Source organism: Panthera onca, chromosome D2, assembly GCF_046562875.1.
Source record: "Panthera onca isolate mPanOnc1 chromosome D2, mPanOnc1 haplotype 2, whole genome shotgun sequence".
Taxonomy (NCBI): domain Eukaryota; kingdom Metazoa; phylum Chordata; class Mammalia; order Carnivora; family Felidae; genus Panthera; species Panthera onca.
In genome coordinates, this window is record NC_138349.1 from 76,170,132 (window position 1) to 76,193,704 (window position 23,573).

General features: G+C 47.0%; 1 protein-coding gene across 1 annotated transcript in view; it reads right to left on the reverse strand.

The window, feature by feature from the left end:
• Window positions 1–23,573, reverse strand: part of NID1 (nidogen 1) — an 84,716-nt gene that overhangs the window by 17,904 nt on the left and 43,239 nt on the right. Inside the window, exons 8-12 of the mRNA XM_060642877.3 lie at window positions 22,311–22,556; window positions 21,148–21,291; window positions 16,475–16,600; window positions 9,995–10,144; window positions 8,191–8,313 (exon numbers count right to left, since the gene is read on the reverse strand). Coding sequence (XP_060498860.1) covers window positions 8,191–8,313; window positions 9,995–10,144; window positions 16,475–16,600; window positions 21,148–21,291; window positions 22,311–22,556 — 789 coding nt within the window. The remainder of the gene's footprint in view (window positions 1–8,190; window positions 8,314–9,994; window positions 10,145–16,474; window positions 16,601–21,147; window positions 21,292–22,310; window positions 22,557–23,573) is intronic.

Genomic DNA, 23,573 nt, shown 5'->3' on the forward strand with positions numbered 1-23,573 from the left:
AGGGGCTCACGGTCCAGAGGTGAGGGGACAAGAAAACACACTGTTACACTCTGTCCTGACAGAAGAGCCCAGGACAGGCCAGATCCACAGAAGACATCTCCTCCATGGGTCTCAAGGGCAAAGGGGTACCAAAGTGCTGTTTTGGTTTGTTTTTGTTTTTAAAGAGAGAGAGAGAGAGAACGAGAGCAAAAGGCAGAGTGAGAGAGAGAAAGAATCTTAAGCAGGCTCCCCACTCAGCACAGAGCTGGATGCGGGGCTCAATCCCACAGCCCGGGGATCATGACTTGAGCTGAAATCAAGAGTCCAGGCGCCCCCAAAGTGCTGTTTTTTTTTAATGTATATTTATTTATTTTTAATTTTTTTACATTTATTTATTTTTGAGAGACAGAGACAGAGCATGAGCGGGTGAGGGGCAGACAGAGAGGAAGACACAGAATCCGAAGCAGGCTCCACGCTCTGAGCAAGCTGTCCACACAGAGCCTGACACAGGGCTCGAACCCACAAACCGTGAGATGATGACTTGAGCCGAAGTCGAACACTCAACTGACTGAGCCACCCGGGTGCCTCCAAAGTGTTGGGTTTTTTTTTAATGTTTATTTATTTTTGAGAGAGAGTGAGAGCATGAGCGAGGAGGGTCAGAGAGAGAGGAAGAGAGAATCCCAAGCAGGCTCTGCACTGGGGCTCAATCTCAGGAACCGAGAGCTCATGACCTGGGCCAAAATCAAGAGTCAGAAGCTTAACTGACTGAGCCACCCAGGTGCCCCTCAAATATTCATTTGTGACCGTGTCTATACATGGCCTTCGCGGTGACATTCAGCACGCATCCTGCCAATAAATGTTTAAAGTACCTTTGTCTGTGTTGCCAGGTCTCATGTTAGCCTGCCTCATGTGGTTGTTCCCTTGATCGGAAGCAGTGAAGGTGCCTGGAAAGTGTGTGTTAAACCTGGCAAGGGAAAAATGGGTATTGCTTTCCCTTTTAGCCCTAGGGGCTAATATTAAAAAAAAAATGATGTAGGAAGAGCCAAACAAAGATGCAACTAAGCCATGCAGTTGGGAATAAAATGTTGGGTCCTGTTCACTCTTGGACATAGAACTTATTCACTTCCTCAATACCTCCCGTGTGCACAGGGTTTTAGAGTTCCCGTACAAGGGGTCTCCGTTTACAGGTGTTTCATTTAACTCTCTACTAGGATCCTATGCAACAGGCAACTAACTGTATTTTTTTCTACCAAATGAGACCCAAGGCTCAGACTGGTGAAGGGCTCCCCGATCACAGCATGAGTAAGCAGCTCAGCTCAAGCTACAACGTGGGTCTTTGGATTCCTAGCCTAGCCCCCTGCCCCTCTGTACCCACAAGCCCAGTGCACGTACACAATGGGTGGGTTGTGTCAACAGTGACATACACAAGTGAGCTTAATACACTCATGAAATCATCTGTGGCCCACAGACTCCTCTTCCTTCCATCACCATCTGTGTTTGATGTTGCCTTTCCAACTTGAAACCACACCTGGTGCTCTGTGTGCAATCAACCAAAGCAAACATCTGAGGAAGCAGAGGCAGCTCCATTCTACGTGGCTGACGGTTCTGCACTGACATGGTGTTTGACCAACGTACAACATCTCAAGCGATCGGCAACTTTTACAGCGGAATTTTTAAGTGCTGTATCCTGAACTCATACAAAGGAGGGGAAAACCCCAGTTGTGACTCAGGAGATGGAATTTCAAGTATGTTTATGGAAAGCTGTGATGTCGCTGGGTTTCTTGGGATGGCTTCTCAGCCTGGCCACCAGGCAGTGGGAGCTGCTCCAGGGGCCCCAGCCCCCCATGGAGAATTTTCCACTGTGGGCAGGGTGAGGACGGGGTAATAACGATCCATTTCCTGGCCCTGTTTCTGGCTGATAAAATGACCACTCAGGCAAGATTCCTTTCACTCATCTAGTCTGATCTGCGCGGGGGAGGAAGCAGTCAAGACCTGCTATTTATCCAGGGAGAAGCAGGAAGTCTGGGGTGACTTTCTCAAGGTTGGGGACAAAGAAAATGAGAGAAAAATGAAAGAGAAGGAGAAATAAGAAAAAAAGTACCTTTTTAACTTTCTTGACTTACATTTCATTCTCTCGCTTGATTACATTTCTTTCTCTGTGCTAATTCGCATAGATAACTATTGCAGCCTCTGATATACTCCATGGGGCTGAGGAACTCATTTGGGGAGGCGCCATTTTTTTAGCCTCTTCCTGCCCCGTCTGCCCCGAAGAGGGGCTGGCTGCTCCTGGGGGCTCTTCCACACACGGAGACTTATTTATAATAAAAATAATCTAACCCAACACCAGAGTCTTTCTTTTGGGGCGCCTGGGTAGCTCAGTTGGTTGAGCATCTGACTCTCGATTTCGGCTCAGGTCATGATCTCACGGTTTGTACGTTCGAGCCCCGCATTGAACTCTGCGCGGACGGTGCAGATCCTGCTTGGGATTCTCTCTCCCTCTCTCTCTGCCCCTCCCCCACTTGCATGCTCACTCTCTCTCTCTCTCTCTCTCTAACTAAATAAATAAACCTAAAAAAAAGAATTTCTTTTAAAAAGGGTTTTACTCGGGGCACCTGGGTGGCTCAGTCGGTTAAGCATCCGACTTCGGCTCAGGTCACGATCTCGCGGTCCGTGAGTTCGAGCCCCGCGTTGGGCTCTGTGCTGACAGCTCAGAGCCTGGAGCCTGTTTCAGATTCTGTCTCCCTCTCTCTCATGACCCTCCCCTGTTCATGCTCTGTCTCTCTCTGTCTCAAAAATAAATAAACGGGGGCGCCTGGGTGGCGCAGTCGGTTAAGCGTCCGACTTCAGCTCAGGTCACGATCTCGCGGTCCGTGAGTTCGAGCCCTGCGTCGGGCTCTGGGCTGATGGCTCAGAGCCTGGAGCCTGCTTCCGATTCTGTGTCTCCCTCTCTCTCTTCCTCTCCCCCGTTCATGCTCTGTCTCTCTCTGTCTCAAAAATAAATAAAACGTTAAAAAAAATTTTTTTTTAAATAAAAAATAAAAAAAATAAACGTTAAAAAAAATAAATAAAAAGGGTTTTACTCAATTTTGAGAAAAATTGCTATAGAAAATTCTTTTATATGAAAAGTTCAAGGAACTTTTTTGTAAACCAAGAAATTACTCAGTCCTCATGTTCTTTGTTTATAAAACAAAGGAGACGAATTATAGAATTCTAGAGCTGCTTCTAGCTCTGACTGGGAAATGCAAGTTTTCTACCATAGGGTTTGATTGAAGTAAAATGCACACTGAAACACAAACAAGACATATAAAAAATAAAAAGTGTACAAGTTGTTCGTCAGCTTTCTTTCTCTTAAACTGTATTATCTCCTCGATGTTTTCATCTTCTCTTGCAGCCCTGCTTTCTGAACTCTTGAATTGCCTTTGTGTCTACAGTTGTGTGATGTGTCTCTAGGTGCGAGATGCTGGTAAGTGTGACGGGCGTCACACGTGAAGAGATGTGATCAAACATCCATAGGCTTGGCATTTGCCCTTAAGGACCAAGCTTTGCAACTCTAGCCCAGGACTTTGTATTATATGTCTCTTGATCCGCTAAGAATCCGGTCTCCTACTTTCCAAAAATCTAGCCAATTACATTCCTCCAGACAGTCCTCAGGCAAGGTCATTGGCTCTGGTAGCCCGCCTCCAAGATGGCCCCCATCTCCCGCCTCCTGGTAGTTTCACATTTAGGCAATTCCCTTTCAACGCTGTTAGGGGGCTGGCCTGTGACTAACAGTATCACCAGAAGGGACAGTGTGCCCCTTCCAAGATGAGGTTACAGAAGACCATGGCTTCCAGCTTGGGTGTTCTCTCTCTCATCACCTGGTCTGGAGGGAGCCAGCTGCTAGGTGTTGAAGTCACTGAGGCGCCCTATGAAGAGACCCAGGCTGTGAGGATGTCAAGTCCTCAGTACAACAATGCATGAGGAACAGAGGCCTGTCAGCAACCACGGGGATCCTTCAGCCTCTGATGACCCTCAAAGACCACAACCCCAGCTAATCCCCAGACAAAGACCTCATGAGAGACCCTGAACCAAGACTACCCAGTTAAGCGGCTCCTGAATTCCTGACCCACAGAAACTGTGAGATAATAAAGACGTATCGTTTTAAGCTGTCGACCTTGAAGATCATTTGTTACATCACAATAGATAACTACAAAGGCCTCTTCAACAATACGGGTCTGAACGGTGAATTTTTTTTTTACCGAACAGAACTGTAAATGTATTTTCTCTTCCTTATGACTTTCTTCATGAAATTTTCTTTCTTCTCTCTTACTGCATTGTTAGAATACAGTATGTAATACATACCACATACAGACTATGTGTTAATTGACTGTTTATGTTATCGGTCAACAGTAGGCTCTTAGTAGTTAAGTTTTTGGGCAGTCAAAAGTTATACGTGGATTTTCAACTGCGTGGGGGCGTCAGTGCCCCTAACCCCCGTGTTGTTCAAGAGTCAACGGGACCATGGTGGCTTTCAAACTTTCTGGCCATGACCCACAGGAATACATTCCGCTCAGCAACTCGATACACACATGTATACGCACACACACATACTCATCCGTGCAGATACAAGCATCATTTCGTGAAACAGTACTTTTTCCTACTACATATACTCTATATACTCTGATATCTTCTTGATTCTTGTTTTCGATTCCATCTCATTTAAAAGAAAATGGTGCTAGCGATCCATGGAACATACACAGGTCGTGAGCAAGAGTGCAGAAGCTTGGGGGAAACAAATCAGAATTTCTGGTCTTGCCTGTCACCAGTGGACACGGCAGAAGCTGTTGCCTTAACTGACTCACCCTCGAAGCCAGTTTAATTTTTTCAGCTAGTCCCTTCTGTATACAGTAGGTACCAAATTAAGTGCGGACTGTCCGACGCCCTGCACTTCATTGTGTTTGGCAGTAGGCGGCCGGATGACATGAGTTTTCTCGCCGCTAATATTTCAGAAAGTATTTTAGTCAGCCATAATCTAGAAATATACGATGAAAACCTCAGTGTTCATATTCCAGCTGAAAAATACAAAGTCTGCTCTTGTGTAACCTCCACAATCCCAACTGCCTCTCTGCTACATGCAGGTAACCCCGTGCTCTGAGTTTTCGTTTTTCATTCCTCTGTATGCATTTTGTAGATTTCCTACATATGTATACACGCATAGGTTTATTTTCATACAGCGTTATATATTTTTTAAGTTTATTTATTTATTTTTGAGAGAGACAGAGACAGTGTGAGCAAGGGAGGGGCGGAGAAAGAGGGAGAGACAGAATCCAAAGCAGGCTCCGCCCCACGCGGGGCTCGAGCTCACGAATAGTGGGATCATGACCTGAGACAAAACCAAGAGTTGGGTGCTCAACTGACTGAGCCACCCAGGCGCCCCAAACTTTTTAACATTCTTACGTTGTTTACGTTTTTAACATTTTACTCATTTTAATTGCTGCATATTATTTCATTGTATGAATTGTTCCAAAACTCCATTGGTCCATTCCTCCCACCAACAGTCATTTAGATTTCTTTTCCGTTACAAGCAATACTCGGTGAACATTGGTATGTATTTCTAGGGCACATTCTCTCTTGACTATTTAACTAGATGTTGAATTTCTTAGGAGAACAGGATTGAATACATAAACAATCCTAGCAGACTGTGCTCATTGGTTTTATCCTTGTCCCAGCTTCATATCCCAGCCTGCAGGGATGAATTTGTTTCTGTTTACTTAACAGAGCCTTAAAGAGGGGGCAAGGAGTGAGGTTAAAAACCAAAAACAAAACCAAGAGATGAAGACATCTGCTTCTTTTTGAACTGGTGATATGAAGCAAGCTTAAGGAAATAACGGGATGTCAGTGATTTTTAGTAGCTGCTGAAGAGTCTTGACTAAGATCATCACGAACTCTTCTCTATGTAATCTGCCTGTCAGAATCGATGGGCAGCACAAACAGTTTTTACCCACAATTTCAGGAACAAAAAGTTGGCCCTGCCTCGGTTCATTCTGGGGTTGGCAAACATTTTCTCTCAAGGGCCAGGGTAGTAAGTATTTCAGGCTTTGCGTGCCTTATAATCTCTGTCACAACTACTGAATTCAGCCTTTGTAAGATTAAAGAAGCCACAGACTATACATAAACTAACAAGCATGGCTGTGTTCCAATAAAACTTTATTTATAAAAACAGGAGGTGGGCCAGATTTGACGTGTAAGTGGTAGTATGGCGATACTTGTTCCAATCAGAAGGGAACAATGTAGATCAGAAATATGTATTATATACCCAAATTTTAACTTAATCTATGATTTTTCCCCTGTTAGTTGGACAACTATCCTAAAAACTGGAAAACACCTAGTCCTGTCGAGAGCGGGGATAAATAAATACTTTAATATACTTCTGATAGAAGTGGAAACTGGTACATTCATTTGGTTCTTCAACAGTTATAAATCTGTGAGCACCATCATGGGCCACATGCTCCACGGGATACCGCTGGACATAAAAATAAAATGCATACGCACCCTACACTCACAAGCTAGTGAAGGAGACAGACATTGATCGCTATTAATTGCTTAAAAAGGTGGTGACATGGGGGCTCTGGGTGGCTCAGCAGATTGAGCTTCTGGCTCTTGATTTCAGCTCAGGTTGTGATCTTGTGGTTCGAGCAGCGCAGAGCTTAACTGGGACTCTCTCTCTCCCTCTCTCTCTGCCCCTCCCCCATTCACGCTCTCAAAAATATGTATTTTTTTAAAGGTGGTGAAATGGATATTTTGTCGAAACATTATATATTTGTGTATTTATATATATAACATATTGACAGTGGCATAACTATATCTGGCTACAAACAGTAGCAGTCATTAAAAATAAGTAACTACGTGACTCCAGTCTGCTGTGTCAAATACATTCTTAATCTCATGACGGAATACCGTGTGGTTTAGAGGACTGAATCCAGGCTTGGAGCCCATCAGACAGACCTGGGTTTGAGTCTCAGTTCTAGCACTTACTACGGGTGGGACCTTGATTACGCCTTTATCTTGGTAAGTGTCGGCATTCTCTGCCAATGGGGATCGTAATAGTGTTTGCTCCAAAAGGACAACGGTGAACATTACATGAAAGAGTACGGGGGAAGCTTCTAGCACAGAGCAGGTTCTAACAAACAGCAGCCAATTACACGTATTCACGCGACAGCATCTGTCGAGTGCCTCCCACGTTCCCAGAATTGAGTCCAGATCCGGACCCAGGACTATCATTATTCTTATGGTCTAATGAGATGCCACCCAAGCCTTGGGTCAGCAGGTAACTTCGGCAGGTGCACAGTCCAGGTATATGTGGTAATATAGACAATTCTGTGCAGTCCGTGGCCTCCACCTTTCCCCAGTGGTGGCCCTTCATGCGTGCTCCCCACCACCACCCTAGCTCTATTCCCCGTGACTCCTAGGAAGCTGGGATGGGTCACTTTTACGTGTGAACTTGACTGGGCCACAGGGTGGGGATATGCCAGATACGTGGGTGCCAGATATTTGGTCAAACATTCTAGGTGCTTCTGTGAGGATGTTCTGGATGAGATTTTACCTTCACAGACTGAGTAAAGCAGATGGCCTCAGCCAAACAGTGGAAGGCTAGGATAGAACAAAAAGGCTGGCCCTTCCCTGAGTAAGAGAGAATCCTTCCTTCCTAATGACTATGAACTGGGACACTGGCTTTTCTCTGCCTTCAGCGTCAAATGGAAACATTAGCTGTCCGGGGTCTCCAGTTTGCTAACTGTAAATCTTGGGATTTGCAAGTCTTTATAATCATCAGAACCTCCCTTATAATACATTCCTTTACAAACAAACACAGATAGACAGACACACACACACACACACACACACACACACACACACACACACTATTAGTTCTGTTTCTCTGGGGAACCCTAATCTAGAGCAGTTCTTACCTGAACTGCTTGCTCAAGTTACAAGGACGACAGACTTCAGGTTGCCAGTACAGTTACGGTCTGTGTGGCATCCTCTGGAGTTGTGCAGTGCACAATCTGCATGCCCGTCCACTACAGCTGTGCTCTGATATCCCACCTTAACAACTCTGAGGACCCTCCGTAGAGACTGCAACTTCCCCACCTCACCTCCTCTCCCAGGTTCAGGGACTCAGGATTCACGAATGTGGCAATGGCTTACCAACTCCAAACATCTCTGACACCTTACCTCCAGGCACACAATGGAAGCCGTCTCCGCGATAGCCAGGTTTGCACTGACATGTGAAGGAGCCGGGAGTGTTGTAGCAGAAGGCATCGGGGTGACACTGGCTTGGCTGGCATTCATCCACATCTGCAAAAGAGCCACCAAGCCCAGGGACAATGACACTTGTTCTGGAATTCATAGTTTATACAATAATTTAAACCACTTCGTCAGCTCTAAGGGACTCTGTTTCTGATCTGGGAACAGTGATTTAAAGTTCACTAAACATTACTCATCAAAACACAATCTCCCTGGGGCGCCTGGGTGGCTCAGTCTGTTAAGTGTCTGACTTCGGCTCAGGTCATGATCTCGAGGTCTGTGAGTTCGAGCCGCACATCAGGCTCTGTGCCGACAGCTCGGATCCTGGAGCCTGCTTCAGATTCTGTGTCTCCCTCTCTCTGCCCTCCCCTGCTCATGCTCTGTCTCTCTCAAAAATAAACAAACATTTTTTAAAAAGCCACTAACTCCCCAATTTCTATCTTGTGTATTTGTAAATGTGTTTCACTTTGATGATTAACATTTTCATGGAAAATTAAGCATGCAAAAGGAAAAAAAAAAAGAGAAGATTCTTTTGCATATTGTATAAAATGATCCTTCTCACCACAAATGAGAGCTTCAAAAATGTCTGAGAGTTTGGAGACATTATTAACCACTGACAGAAAAACCTCGGAGACAAGAGAAAATTCACATTTACTTTTCGTTCAGTAACAAAAAGTAAATATCCCAGGTATGCCTGGGTGACTCAGTCGGTTAAGTGTCCGACTCTTGATTTCAGCTCAGGTAATGATCTCACGATTCTTGAGTTCAAGCCCTGTGTCGGGCTCTGTGCTAAGGGTGGAGCCTGCTTGGGATTCTCTCTTCCTCTGTCTCTCTCTCTCTTAAATAAATAAACTTAAAAAAAAAAAAAGAAAGTACTGTATCTCAGAAATTATAATCTTAGAAAAGCTTGGACTTTTCAGAAATACTACATAGTGTATTATTAAGTAACTTTGCAAATCAGGGGATTGGGGTACTTTTTTTTTTTACAGCTATCTTACCTAAAATCATCTTTAAAAAGCATCTTGGCAGCCAACAATGGACTCACCTCAAGTCTGAAAGAATTCTGTGGAGACATTTACTCTCCCAGACTCTGCAGTCATTTATTTAATAAGGGGACTTGGCTTTTTCTGGAGCAGAAGGTGAGAGCAGACCAGGAGAATGGCTATAGCTATGTTACTAAAGAAAAAGCTGGACCTCAAGTCCCCATGTATACAAGGATTATCTGCCTTTTTGGAAAAGACAATCTCCTCAGTTCCTACCAGACAGCAGGGGTCTAATTGTTGCTGAAGCGAGCAAGTCACAGAACAAAATAGTAGGGGGAGGCTGAGCGTCTTCTCCAGTGAGAACAGCTTCCAAAGGAAAATGCATGGTTCACACTACCAGAGACAGACAAAATGCAGCCCATTTACCCAACAGAGTTGAAAGGGTAATTCTCAGGGCGCCTGGGTAGCTCAGTGGGTTGAGCGTCCAACTCTTGATTTCGGCTCAGGTCATGATCTCACAGTTCATGAGATTGAACCATGCCCTGGGCTCCGTGCTGACAGGGCGGAACCTGCTTGGGATTGTCTCTCTCCCCCTCTCTCTGCTCCTCCCCTGCACTCACTCTCTCTCAAAACAAATAAGCAAACTTAAAACAAAAAAGAATAGCTCTCTTAATTTCAGGATGAGTTGGTAATTAGCACATGGAATCTTTTCGGGTTACACAGGGAGAAAAATCAGAGGAACCACATACCTTGGCAGGCTCGGCCGTCCCCAGAGAAGCCCGGCAAACAGGAGCAGGTGTAGGAGGACCCTCCCATGTAGATACACTGCGCCCGCTGTGGAATGTCACAGTCATGGAGGCCCGTCGTGCAGTAGTTGATGGGGCGCTGGTCCATGACAGCTACAAACAAAATGTTGACACGGTGTTTGGAGCGAGGCCTCTGAGTGGTCCCAGTGACCTTCTAAGTTCCCTCTGCATCAGTGGTTTAGTCCACGGAGGGGAATGTGCAAGAACCCCAGACCTCTAGGCATCTTGCCGGGCATCATCCTCCGCTCTCCACTGGGTGATACCCATGGACTTCCTGCTGTCTGCCACCTGGATCCTGCCTCTGATGGTCTTTGCACACGGACACCATGGCTGCTCATCCAACGTGGTACTCACCCTCTCTGTCTCAGGCCACGCTCCATACCAGGCTCCCCCAAACCCAACTTCCCTTTCACCTGGAAGCGAGTTGGAACACCTGCAGGTGTATGTACACACCTCCCGTGGCAGTTCTGTCAGAGCATGTGAGGAGAAGGATCTGAGACTTCCCCACGGCGTCTTTCCCCTTGGCCCACCGGGCAGGAAGAACACGGTTGAACGTGGCTGAAGTCAAAGTCACCCATTTCCCACGAAGGAAGGAGAAATCAATTTTCCCCGTGCAGTGAGACAGGTGTTATAGAAAGACGGTGGGCTTTGCGGGGGGAGGGTAGGCGTCCCTGGGTTTCTACCAGGTGCATGTGTCCGCCACATGGCTTTGGGGAGATCACATAATTTCTCAGAGCCTCAAGTTGTTCCTCTGTAGGAATTACTCCCCGCATGCCAAGCACAAGGAGGCCCAGTAGATGGAACTCCTGTTTTCTAAAGGGTCCTGCTGATAGAACTCATAGAACGAGGGCTCAGGAAGTGGGTGAGTGACACAGAGGCTAGCCAATAACACCCCACCTTGTTCTCTTCCCTCAGGTTGGAAGTCAAAGGCTGAGGTCTAGGGCATATTTTCAGTGGCTGGTTCAGGTTCTCTGGGGGTTCCCAAGGTACCAGTTAACTTTTGGTTTTAAAGCTCTAAGACCCAGGACAGAATCCTATCCCTCGAAATGGCAGAACAGAACCTCTCCTTCCCTCGAGGGGGCCCTCGGTGTCTGGATTATCCTACAGGAGGGCTTCTCCTCTTTCTCCCGAGTCTTCCCAAGACTGATTCCAGTTTTTCTGGTCTCATGTGCTTTGAGAGTGAGAACTCTGAGCACTGTCAGGGGATACAGAAAGGAGAGGATACTCTTCAAAGGTCTGTGGGAAACGAGAGGTTAGCAAAGTAGCGGTGGATGGAGGAGGTCTAGCCTGTGCACTTGGCAGCTTAGACTCCTGAAGTCAAGACTAAATCAACTCCCATGGGACAGGCGCCATCAAACTGAGTCTTATGGGCCAAAGGGTTGCTGGATTTTAAATTACTGCTAGCAGTCCACAGATATGTCTGGAAAACAGTGAGCTAGATGATACCTAACAAGTCCTAACACGTTCTGCTTCCTTGGACCCTCCTGCTGTCTATTCTTCTATTCTATTCTTTTCTCTAGGGTCCCCTCCCCCACCCCAACAAATCCTTCAGCTCCTGGTGTGAAAGGGGGTGCTTTCAACAAATTAGGATCCCCAAAAGGTAGGGAAAATACTGGCCGACAGAACAACCCGGAAATCAGCCTCACTCTGCTTTCTTTTCGCTCTTCCAACAAATATTTATGTCATTTATAGTTTTTAAGCGATCCTTTTATAAATTACGTTTGCCCGGGGCCTCGTTTTGCTGCACCCTTCTCAACAGAGGGGAACCTTGGTGCAAGCACGTATGGGTTTCGGTGTTCTCTCCCCACCATCATCTTCACATATGTATGCGTTTCTATAATCTTCAAATCGTTTCTAGAAAAAGGCAATTTATAACTGAATTTCTTTTTCTTAATTTTTTTTTTAATGTTTATTTTTGAGGGACAGAGACAGAGCATGAATGGGGGAGGGGCAGAGAGAGAGACAGGGAGACACAGAATCCGAATCAGGCTCCAGGCTCCCAGCTGTCCGCACAGAGCCCGATGCGGGGCTTGAACTTACAGACCATGAGGTCATGACCTGAGCCAAAGTCAGACCTTTAACCAACTGAGCCACCCAGGTGCCCCTTAATTTCTTAAATCTAGAAATTTAAGAAAATTGAATCTCTTTTTTTTTTTTTTTTTCAGTTCCATGCTTTGCTCTTTATTTATATGGTATGATAAATGCATCCGAAAAATGCATTCAGAACCAAAAGATGCCTATTTCTTCACTCCAGACTGGGACTAGCTGTACATTAGCCACTTTCTCCTGTCTTAGATCAATCCCTACTATCAGAACACAGTTTATTTAGTAACACTAATGGGACATGCAGATCTGCTTTTTTTTCTTAAACTAAATCGCTCTGCAAAGTCAATAGTCTCTGACTCTAAAACTGGACCCATTATGTTAGAAAATTGAATCTCTTAAGTCATGTTTTTTTTCTTTATGGAAGACCATGTTTCCATGCCAAAGCAATTTTCTTCTTAAAGCGGTTTTAAAAGCTGCTTTCACGATTCCAAACGGTTTCATTCTACTTTTTTCATTTTAAAATAATGACACCACTTTAAAAAATGACACACTTTTCAAAAAAGACACCAGGGTGCCTGGCTCTGCTTTCTGCAAAGGCCTTGACCTCGCAGAGCTGGTAACCTCTCTAGAACTCTGATCCCGCCCATTCAACTGATGGGCAGCTACAGGGTGGGATGGTGGGGCAAGTTTGGGAAGGAGAGAAAAATTGGGCCCAAATGGGAATTAAAAATGAACTATAGCTACAAGTAGATGGTACGTTGGGGTTGTACTTTACCAGCTCCTCCGTTTGGGAAGACAACCCTGGGAAAGGAAGGGGCCCTGACCTGGAATGAGCAGAGTAGGTTGGCTGGGGCTGAGCTGCTGCCACAACCCACCCCCCCGCTTCCCCCCGGAGACACCTGCAGGCTGGCTCAGGCTGGAAATGAGGCAATGAGAGAGAAGGAAGAAGATGCCGGCAAGGGAGGGAAGGACAACTAAGGGAAAGAAGTCATGTGTTAAAAGGAAAACAAAGGGCAGGGTATAAAGAGCTCCAAGTGGGGTGGCTTCACACAGCCTCGAGTTACTTCCAGTTCTGAAAATAAGGTCACAAAAATGAAGGATTTATAATAACTTTTCCTAGCAATATGACAGGCAAGGAGAGAGGAGATGGGCAAAGGAAGAGAGGGGAAAGGCAAGGGATAACGATGGGTGAGGGAAGGTTAAGCCTAAGCCTCAGCCTGGCCCTCTTCCTGCCCTGAAGGAGGGGCAGGTGCACGGGGCCATGCACTGGGCAAAGAAACCCACGCAAGGGGTCAACAGAACCTCAAGTTTCCCCACGTTCCACACGCAAAGCCACCTATCCTAGAACCGTGGCCACTCAGAGGGGGTATCTGTGTCTTCATGTAAAGGTGATTTATGGGCTTTTTCCTTCGTGTGAACATACTCTGCACATTCTTTTTCTCTTTTTTAATTTTTTAAATGTTTATTTTTGAGAGACAGAGAGAGTGTGAGTGGGGGAGGGGCAGAGAGAGAGGGAGACACAGAATCGGAAGCAGGCTCCAGGCTCTGAGCTGTCAGCACAGAGCCCGACGCGGGGCTCGAACCCACACACTGCAACATCATGACCTGAGCCGAAGTCGGACGCTGAACCGACTGAGCCACCCAGGGGCCCTGTATTCTGATTCACTGCAAAAGTCTGCATGCCGTGGACAAGAGAAAGTCAAAGGTTTACAGAAAATGCCAAACACGGAAGTCCACGAAGCTGCCCCTCCCATAATGGATGCCAGTCCTCATGAAAAGTTCATTTCCTCCCGCCAGCTCATATCCACTGGGCGTGGGCCCCAACCCCTCACAGCTGGCAGGGCACAGGACCAGCCTCCTAACCTGTCCAAATTCTTTTCTCTTCCTTCCTTGCTGTGACCAGGAGAAAACTCTTCCTGTGACCAGGAGAAAACACTGCTTATTCCTTATTCCTAACCCAGGCTTCCAACCCAAGACACAGTTTTCATGAGGAATTCTGGGATAGGTGAAATGGCCATGAAATTATGCAGTGATGAGCCAGAGTGATTTGTTTGAATGCGTTTAGGCAGACCTGGTTTTACCCCCTGAGCCAGCCCTCCATGCAGTGAGTCTCAAAGGAGCTGAGTAAGAGGGGTTAAGAGCCAAGTGGGATGGAATCGTGTGGGGCCTCCAGGCAGTGGGAGAGTCAGGAAACCTCACAATGCTGGGACCCGTGGAGCACAGTGATCTTCAGGTGGTTTTCACATTTGTTTCCAAGCAATGGGATCCACCATTCAAACAAAATCTCGCCCAGAATCTGATATGTAGAGAAATCAAAGGCTAGAGGTCGGGGTGGAGGCCAAATCTGCCCAGGCTTCCCTGTGTCCTCACTGGCAGCTCCCGAGGCTTCTTCAAGGGCTCCAGGGGACACAGTGAGCCCAGGATCCAGTCTGAGGAGTGGACGCCCAGAGACATTAAGTGTCTTCCTGAAAATCCGATGCCTTAGGAGTAGACATTTGCACCCCACCTGCCTTGCACCCTGCCCTATCCTCCGGTGAGTGTGCATGGCAGGAATGGTCCGGCACAGAAACCCACGACATCACGCCTCACAGCCATTGGCCCCACGACTGCACACTCCACCACCCAAGTCTGAGCCCAAATGTAATGTAAACGGTGCTGTCGTGAGAAGTAAACCTTGGAGGGGCGCCTGGGTGGCTCAGTCGGTTAACTGTCCGACTGGATTTCGGCTCAGGTTACGATCTCACAGTTCATGGGTTTGAGCCCTGCATTGTCTGCATGGACAGCGTGAAGCCTGGTTTGGATTCTCTCTCTCTCTCTCTCTCTCTCTCTCTCTCTCTCTCTCTCTCTCTCTCATAAACAAACATTTTTTTAAAAAAAGAAAATAAACCTTTGAATCGCCTTCATCTCAAAAAGCATGGAAGTCAAGCCAAATACACAGAAATGGTTGTTCTCTATCGAACAAGAAAAAGAAGTAACCTTAGCAGCAGAGCTGAAATCTTCACTCTGTGCGAAGGGGACCGGCTTTTCTAAATCCACAGATGTTTGGGTCACATTCAAAATTTGAGAACTGCCTGTTCCCTCCCGCCCTCGAGACATCACCTCGCCCTGGGACCTTGGAGTCTCATCTGAGCTTCAAGACAGAGCAAACAGAAAGCACACTAGGGTTTAGTGAACAGCAAGGAAGGGGCGATGAGACGGTTCACTGATGCCATAAAAGAAGAATCTGTTTTAAGTTGGGAAGAAATGTTGAGTTCAGATGGTCCATTCCGCATGCTGCTCTCCAGCCCTGGAAATCGCCACAAATCTTTGAACTTAAAATTCTTGGAACCAACAGGTCAAAGTGCGGCAGTAGGAAAAAAAAAGCGAAGAAATCTAAACAATCTGGGTCTTTGTGGTTGGCCTATCTCCATCACCACTAAAATCATCACCAACCTAAAGCATTATTAGCCCAATTAATAGCTTTAAGTCACTCGCTTTGACGAGGTTACTACTTGTGGCTTATAAATTCGAAAGCCATGCACAGAATGGTCCCAACTGGAATTTTATTTTATTTTTATTAAATTTTTTTTAACATTTATTTATTTTGAGAGAGAGAGGGAGAGACAGAGCATGAGTGGGGGAGGGGCAGAGAGAGAGGGAGACACAGAATCCGAAGCAGGCTCCAGGCTCTGAGCTGTCAGCACAGAGCCCGACACAGGGCTTGAATCCACAAACCGCGAGAACATGACCTGAGCTGAAGTCAGATGCTGAACCGACTGAGCCACCCAGGTGCCCCTGAATTTTAGAGGTAAATCACGAAAAATTCAATCTAAAGCATCTGTCAGGTGCTCCCTCCATATGAATTTCAAGACCACCGATTATGGGATGCCTGGGTGGCTCTGCTGGTTCAGCGTCCAACTCTTGGTTGCAGGTTGCAGCTCAGATCATTATCTCACAGTTCACGAGTTCAAGCCCTGCACTGGGCACTTGTCAGTATGGAGCCTGCTTGGGATTCTCTCTCTGCCTCTCTGTCTCTCTCTCTCTCAAAAATAACTAAACTTAATAAACAAACAAATGAAGAAACAAGTGTAATTGTTTTAACAGGTATTAAAACAATGGAAAGAATTAAAAGGAAATTTATAAGAAGGAACGTAGTGCAAAAAAGCTTATAAAAGGTGAGGGGACACTATTACGATAGCGTAGACAATAACACTGCTTATTCGTTATACGTAGGACCCTCTGGGTAGTTGGGGGTAGGGAATGAAGTATGATTCATCTTTGAAAACTGCTTCCCTCAACAACAGAAGCCAGCACTCGCCAACCCAGCCAGGACAATTACCTGGGGCAACACCTTTGCCGTATGAACAAACGTCTTGGAAAGTTACCTACAGAACTTACCCACACACGTCCCCTCCTCTGAAAACTGATAGCCTTCCACACACTCGCAGCGGAAGGTTCCGGGGTGGTTATTGCAGATCGTGTGGCTCCCACACACCGAGGGCTGTTCTGAACATTCATCGATATCTACAACAAATTTTTTCAACAGGCAGACTTTTAAAAACTACTTCTTCAAATATCACCAGGTATAATGAAATAGAAGGCATTTTGGCCCTTGAAGGGATCAATTTTGAAACAAACTGTTCTATATTCCAAAAGTAGCATTAGTAAATAGTGGTTTTTTTTCCTGGGCGTAACTTTCGAGAGAGATCTCAAGGTCCTCCTGCTGTAAACGTGGGCTTCCCGTGCCTATCCTGGGATTCGCTGCTGAGCCTGGAGTTCACCAACACCAGAATGGTACACACATGTCAGAAAGATGTGCAGACAAGTGTCCAGACCGTGAGTAAGCCTCCTAAGTTACTGAACATATGTAAATATATGCTCCTCAAAAATATTACCTTTCTCCAGTTACGGTTACAAAGCAAAGTCGAACAATGTAAAGCCTGACTGTCAATTTTTGAATGTTACCTAGAGCTTAATGCTCTAAAAGGAAAGCTGTTAACTCACAAGGTTGTAAATGAACTAGCCGGGTGATGTCCTCTTGCATGATGATACCAAAGCCATCACATGGGGTAAAGTAGAACCAAAAAAGCATATGCTTTGGAGCTGGACGTACTGGGGTTCAAATCCTGCCTCCTTCAGTTACCAGCTTGTGTGCTTTTGGGCAAGTGGCTGACTAGTCAGCCTTAGCTTCCCCATTAGTAAATAAGCAAAGTGCTATTGACCTCGAGGGGTCCTTCTGAGGATGACACAAAATGGATGTAAGGCAGAGCAGCACCTAGGATTCTCAAGAAATGTAGCTATTATTCTAATTTTTAAGGATTCAACCTATACAACCAGCCATGGGGATGGATTTGGCCAATTCTAGGAACGTGGCCCTCGCATGACCTCTCGGCATCGGGGTCCAATCTAGAGCTAATCCCACAGGAAGCCTGGTTGGCCCGGACAAGAAACCGAGCTAACCTGTCATGACCCTGGTTACCTGTCCACTGATGGGTTGAAATAAACACAATCACACAAGGTCTTTCCCATGCCAACCTCATTCTCAGAGGGTACACGGTTATTGCCGGCATTTCTAGAACTCAGACATGTAGACAGATTTCATGACGGCTGAGAACAGACAAGTCTCCTCCACCTCTCACACCCACCCCCCCCCCCCCCCAATGCCTTAAGGTGAATCTTTCACACTTGGGAGACAAAGCCTCATGCGTCCACCACCTGGTCAGTCTCTTCACTGGTAAAACAAATGCCCCGCTGGCCTAGTGGACATGGCACAAGATAAGCATCTTTGCCACACCATTCCCGTACCCACGCAAAACCCCAAAACAAATGGTAACAGCTTTTTGAAAATATACTGCAATGAACGTTCCTGCGACACATTTAAGATACAAGGTCTCACACAAGGGGATGGCTCCAGGCACAGCTGGAAGGTCACGGAACAAAGCCCCCTCCCCCAGCAGCCTCTTCCATGAGACTGGGGTGCGGGCGCGGGGATATTGAGCAAGCGTGGCCTCCACAGCTCCATCCACCAGCTGCTGTTCCAACAACACAGGAGAAAAAAAAATCATTCCGGCTTCCACGGTCTCCATGCGTAACCCTCAGAGGACACTCCCAGCACAGATGTCTGGACGCCCTGTACAGACTGCAGGACTCCACGGCTTCAACGCGATTGCCAAAGCACAACGGCACAGAAGCAAAGCTTTTCAATCAAAGGGACAGAACAAAATCGCTAGGGGAAGTTTTCCAAGTTCCATTCGCCCCCGGAAGGTTTATGGCAGGGCAGCTGTGAGTTTCAAAAAAGCTACGTAAGTGATTAGGAGGGAGCTCAATCCCTCATGTCCTAGGTGCTACTGGCCAACAGGATGGGGGCGGGGCTCACAGGATGATGGAGGGGACAGTCCCCTGGCACAACCCACACCTCCATAAAAGTCTGCACATATAATCCAAGCAGGGTAACACTTTTTCTTTAGAGCAAGACTCTAGCAGTTTCCCCACTAGAAGTGCACAGTCCTTAGAGTGTGGAAACTCTTCCTAATGTCTAATTTAAACCCATACCCTCCCCCCTTCTGTAAATTGAGGCTAGGACTTTAATTCTTACTTTATTGGAAACAGTGCATTGGCGATAACTGTCCCTCCTAAAATCTCACAGTATCTGTTCAAAGTTTATTTTTCTTATTGTATTATCTGGTCAAACTCTTCTTTGGGAAGACATTTCCTCGCACACAGCTCATTCTCTAACCCGAAAGGAAAATGCTGGACTATTCCTGTAGTCACTGCTTCCTTTTTTAGTTTTTTTCAGAATGGCTACTTTTCATGTCTTTTCAACAACTCTAAATTTGCCCCTTTTATAAAGGCCAGGCTCTCTGAGGAGGGGACTTGTTCACTTTGATTTAAGGGTCTTGTGTGTGCTCAAGAGATGACAGGTTATCCACAACCATCTCTACAGACACCCAATCGAGAAACACACGGAAGCCATTCTGCCAGGCACCCGAGCTCTTGTGTTTTCATCTGGAGACCTTCTCCAAACTACCTTCGAGGGTCACTCTGCAGTGTCTCGCCAACACCGGGCTTGTTCGGGATGCCAACTGTCATTATATCCACATCACCCAAACTGAATTACAAAGGATCGTTCTCTTCTAAGTCATTTTGCAGGTCAAAATAATGCATGAAGTGATGTGCCTAATGCAATTTCCTATCAACGGCCTCATGTCTCCATGCATTAACACTGTGAGGCATGTTCTAGTGACCCAGAACAAAAAGCAGCCTGACTGGGAATCTACCCACATTCCATGGTGCTAATCTGCCAGAGCAAGGGCTAACCCCAGAACAAAAGCAAGTCCCCACATGACCACCTGTCTTCCTGAGTGACTGCATCAGAGAGTTTTCTATGATAGCAATAGATTACGTAACGTATGGCTGGTTGTGCCTTGTGAACTGAATTAAGTGCTCCTTCTACAATAAGCTCAGGTACCAAGAGTGGAAGAATTAGCCAGATGTCATGGCCCAGCAGCAGCGGGTTGGGGTATCTCCATGTTTTATTAACATTCTGTTGGCATATGAAGTTGACACAGGGCCAGGTAAAGACTAAGGAGGTATATGCTTCCCCCAAAGAAATGAGGGACCCCCTGCATGGTGTCCATCACCACCTTCACAGCCCTGGGAGATCTCTGCTCACTCGTGCTCTCTCTCACCCTCTCTCTCTTACACACACACACACACACACACACACACACACACACAGGACCATGCTTTTTCAAATTCGCCTGAGCCAATTCAGCCATTCAAAACTGTTGGGCTATCTGGGGACATATTGGAAAACTGATGATCTGAGGCGATCAGATCCCTTCCCAGTGGTATGTTCCAAGGAAGGTGAGCCTCCGATTGAATTCTATCCCATGTACAAAGCTATCAGCAGGCTGGTAGCTTTGAAAATAAACTATATTTGACTATATGAAAACGACTATACAGTCTGTTCTTTTAAGCACAGGTCCTGCTCTCCAAGATTTCAGATGCCCCCACGAGGACCTCACATAGAGTCCACTCTGCCACCCTTTCTGTTAAATCAGCACATGAAGCGTGCCATTCATCAGAGGGTTGGATTCCAGACCTAAGGCATCGTTCCCAAATTTCAGGGCTTCTGGGCTCACCAGATTCTTTCTCCCGAGTCATTCAAGGGGGCTGCTCATCTTTCTGGCCAAACACACTTTGTGCATGCTGCTCCTGCACTAGGGGGATCTACTTCTAACATTCCTTACGGTCACCAGTGAGCCCTGTGTCACAGATGTCGGGAGCTCTGGTTGAAGCACCTGACTTCCTGGCACTAGCTGCCTCTGCTGTATGGACTCTTCACTGAGTCAGGAATCCACCAACTGGCCCTTGCTACTGGACCTGATACATCACGAACGTATCAGGATCCAGCTGTCTACGTGCATGTATTAAAAATTAAATTATAATGAGGGGCGCCCGGGTCGCTCAGTTGTTTGAGCGTCTGACTTCCGCTCAGGTCGTGATCTCACAGTCTGTAAGTTCGAGCCCCGCGCTGGGCTCTGTGCTGACAGCTCAGAGCCTGGAGCCCGTTTCAGATTCTGTGTCTCCCTCTCTTGGCCCCTCCCCCCTCATGCTCTCTCTCTCTCTCAAAAATAAATAGGTATTTTTTAAAATTTAAAAGGCAGAAGCGAAAGAATGGATCTCTAGAGCTGCTGGAAGAAATGAGATGGGGTTTGTGGGGCATAGGACACCAGCAGTGCCTGGGTTCCTTACAGGGACCGTTACATTATTAATGTTAGAAACAGCGCTGACTTCAGCTTCCCTTTAAACCTGTGTGCGGTGTGGCTTTCTAAATTCTACTCTGCTGCTCAGAGTCTGTGCACTGGACCAGATGGAAGAAAGGGGCGGTACCCCTAACGTGACCACAGGAAACCCAGGGTGTGGGCCTTAACCAGGCTCAGCAGGCCCACCGGCGTCTCCCGCACCCACGCTCCCTCGCCACACCCAGCCCTCCAGTTTGCAGGATCTGGATACCCCCTCCCAGCTCGCTTCCCAGCCCCCCCACAAGTCAGAACGGACGGCTGTACCGGAGCAGGTCCTCCCGTCCCCTCGGAAGCCGATGGAACACTCGCAGGCGAACTGAACCCCGGGGCCGGGGCGACAGGCTGCGTTGGTGTCGCACCCATGAGTGCCGATGTAGCAAGGATTCTGAAGGGCATCGGGGGAGCCATCTGTGAAGGAGAGACATTAAAGCCAAGTGAGTATTCAGAAACAGCTGATGACCAGGAGAACAGCAGTGGGTCCTGGAACAAGAAACCAGACTCCTGTGTCACCAGGGGGCAGCATCGGCAAACTACATCCCTCCAGATCCACGCCTGCTTTTGTAAATAAAGTTTTATTGGAAACCAGCCGCATGCATTCACTTGCGAACAGTCAATGGCTGCTTTTGCGCTCGAATGACAGAACTGAGATCCTGTGACAGACGCTGCATAGCTGGCAAAGCCTAAAATATTCACATTTTTAAGAAAAAATGCGCCAACCCCGATGCCTAGAGCTACAGTTGTCAAAGGATGGAGAAAGGCACCAGCCCTCCTTGTCCTCTGTGGGGCTACGGAAGGACAAACGTGGTCAGCTGGAGAAGTGACCCGGGTGTGGGGGGACCCCACCAAAAATAACCGACAAAGAGAAAGACCTTAATACCCAACCCCAAAGATATGGAACCCCTGGGGCTTGGAGATTCGGATAATGTGAAGTCTGACGCCAAGATGTCATGCTCGCTCTCCAAATGCCAGCTCCTTCCACGCAGCCAGAAGCATGCACAGACCCGACCTCAGCCCCAGCAATGTGCTGTCACAGGCGAAGGGCATCGTAGGCGCTGTGCCTGACTTTCATCAGACTTTATTCAGATTTCCTCAGGCTCTGCGCACACATTCCATTCAAGGCTGAGCATGAGAGTGCTCTAAATGCCCTGCTGAAGCCAGCTGTAGCCTTTTGGATGGTCCGCTCTGTGGGGTAACCCAACGGGTTAGCATTCTTCACCCCAAACAGAACAATGAAGAGGCTTTAGGTTAGCAGAACAGAGACGCCTAAGCTAAGAATCACAGGTGATGAGATTATTTCGTCTGTCAGGCCATATTTTAGTATATTTTCATCTTCTCACTGAGAGTAAAACGTGAAAAGTAATACGCCAAAGAGCGGAGATGGATGCGCGGGCAGACACGCGATGCCCAATCTGAGCTGCCATTCCTACCCTTCACGGGACCGATGGAGTTGCTTAGCGCATAGCGCAAGATGCTCTCCTCCTGGTTGTACAGGACGAACACGCTGTCCACTGAGAGCTGCTGGGTGTTGGGCAGGGCCGGCCGGGAGGTGTCGTGGGCGCACTCCTGGAAGGTGATGGTCTGGCGCCACTGGTAAGTGTAGATGGTGGAAGGGGCAGCGCCATCTTGCCCAGGCTCCATCACGGTGTACTCCCGGGTGGAGGAGGATGTGATCACTGGGATGCGGTGCGGCGGGAAGAAGGGAGACAAGGCAGGGAGACAAAGGAGGCAAGAGGCTTAGTCAAGGGCTTTAAAACTATTGGCAAGATTGCCTGCCCAGATGAGAGATCAGATGCAGCAGGTTGCAGAAGGCCATGTATTTCCGTGTTCGGACTCGCTTTGCTACCTAGATTCCCATACTATTATTGGGATTGTTTGCATCAGTAATATGTATTCCTTTTTCTCATCACGTGCTCTTTAGAAGTTCTGAAGTCACCCAGAACCACCCCAGAGAGTAAGGTCTGGTGGAAAGAGCACACGCGGGGAAGCAGATACATCCGAACTTACACCTTGCACTACCACTCACAAGGTGTGTGATCACAGGCCGGTTACAACTGTAGCCTCGGTTTCTTCTACAACATGGGTTGGGGCGCAAATGACATAATGCGTGTAAAATTTCTGGTCTCAAGCGGGCTACCACTATTAAGATAAACTACCATCCATGGAGCATTGACCACGTGACCAGCAGAGCGCTAACTGCTTCATACAAGTTATCTTACTTAGGATTCAATAAATAGGGGCTGCTATGTGTGACCCTAGATTAAGCAGTTCTCCCATATAAAAAATGAGACACTAAATGGGTTTCAATAACCAATTTTTGAAAAATTACTAAAGTGCTGTGAGCCAACCTCAACAGAGAAGAGAGACAGCCCTCCCCACTCAGAAGAGCCTCCTTTTCACCCATATGATGAAACTCTCAACTTCCTATTTAAGAAAAAAAAAGAATAAAAGGCTCTTTATATTTGTGTGCTCTGATGTAGTTCATAACAAAAGCCAGAAGATAAATAAAAGATCAGTGTAAGCTGCCTCCTGTCCAGCTCCCATGTGCTTATGCTGCCAGAAACACCATCTGGTTGCAGGCTGACCGCAGACTGGGGTCCTGTTCCCCAGCTCTTGTCATCCCCAGGAGAGCCCAATCAAGCCACAAAGCCTTGGTCATTAGCACAACCTTTGTGGATGGCAATTTTATAAGA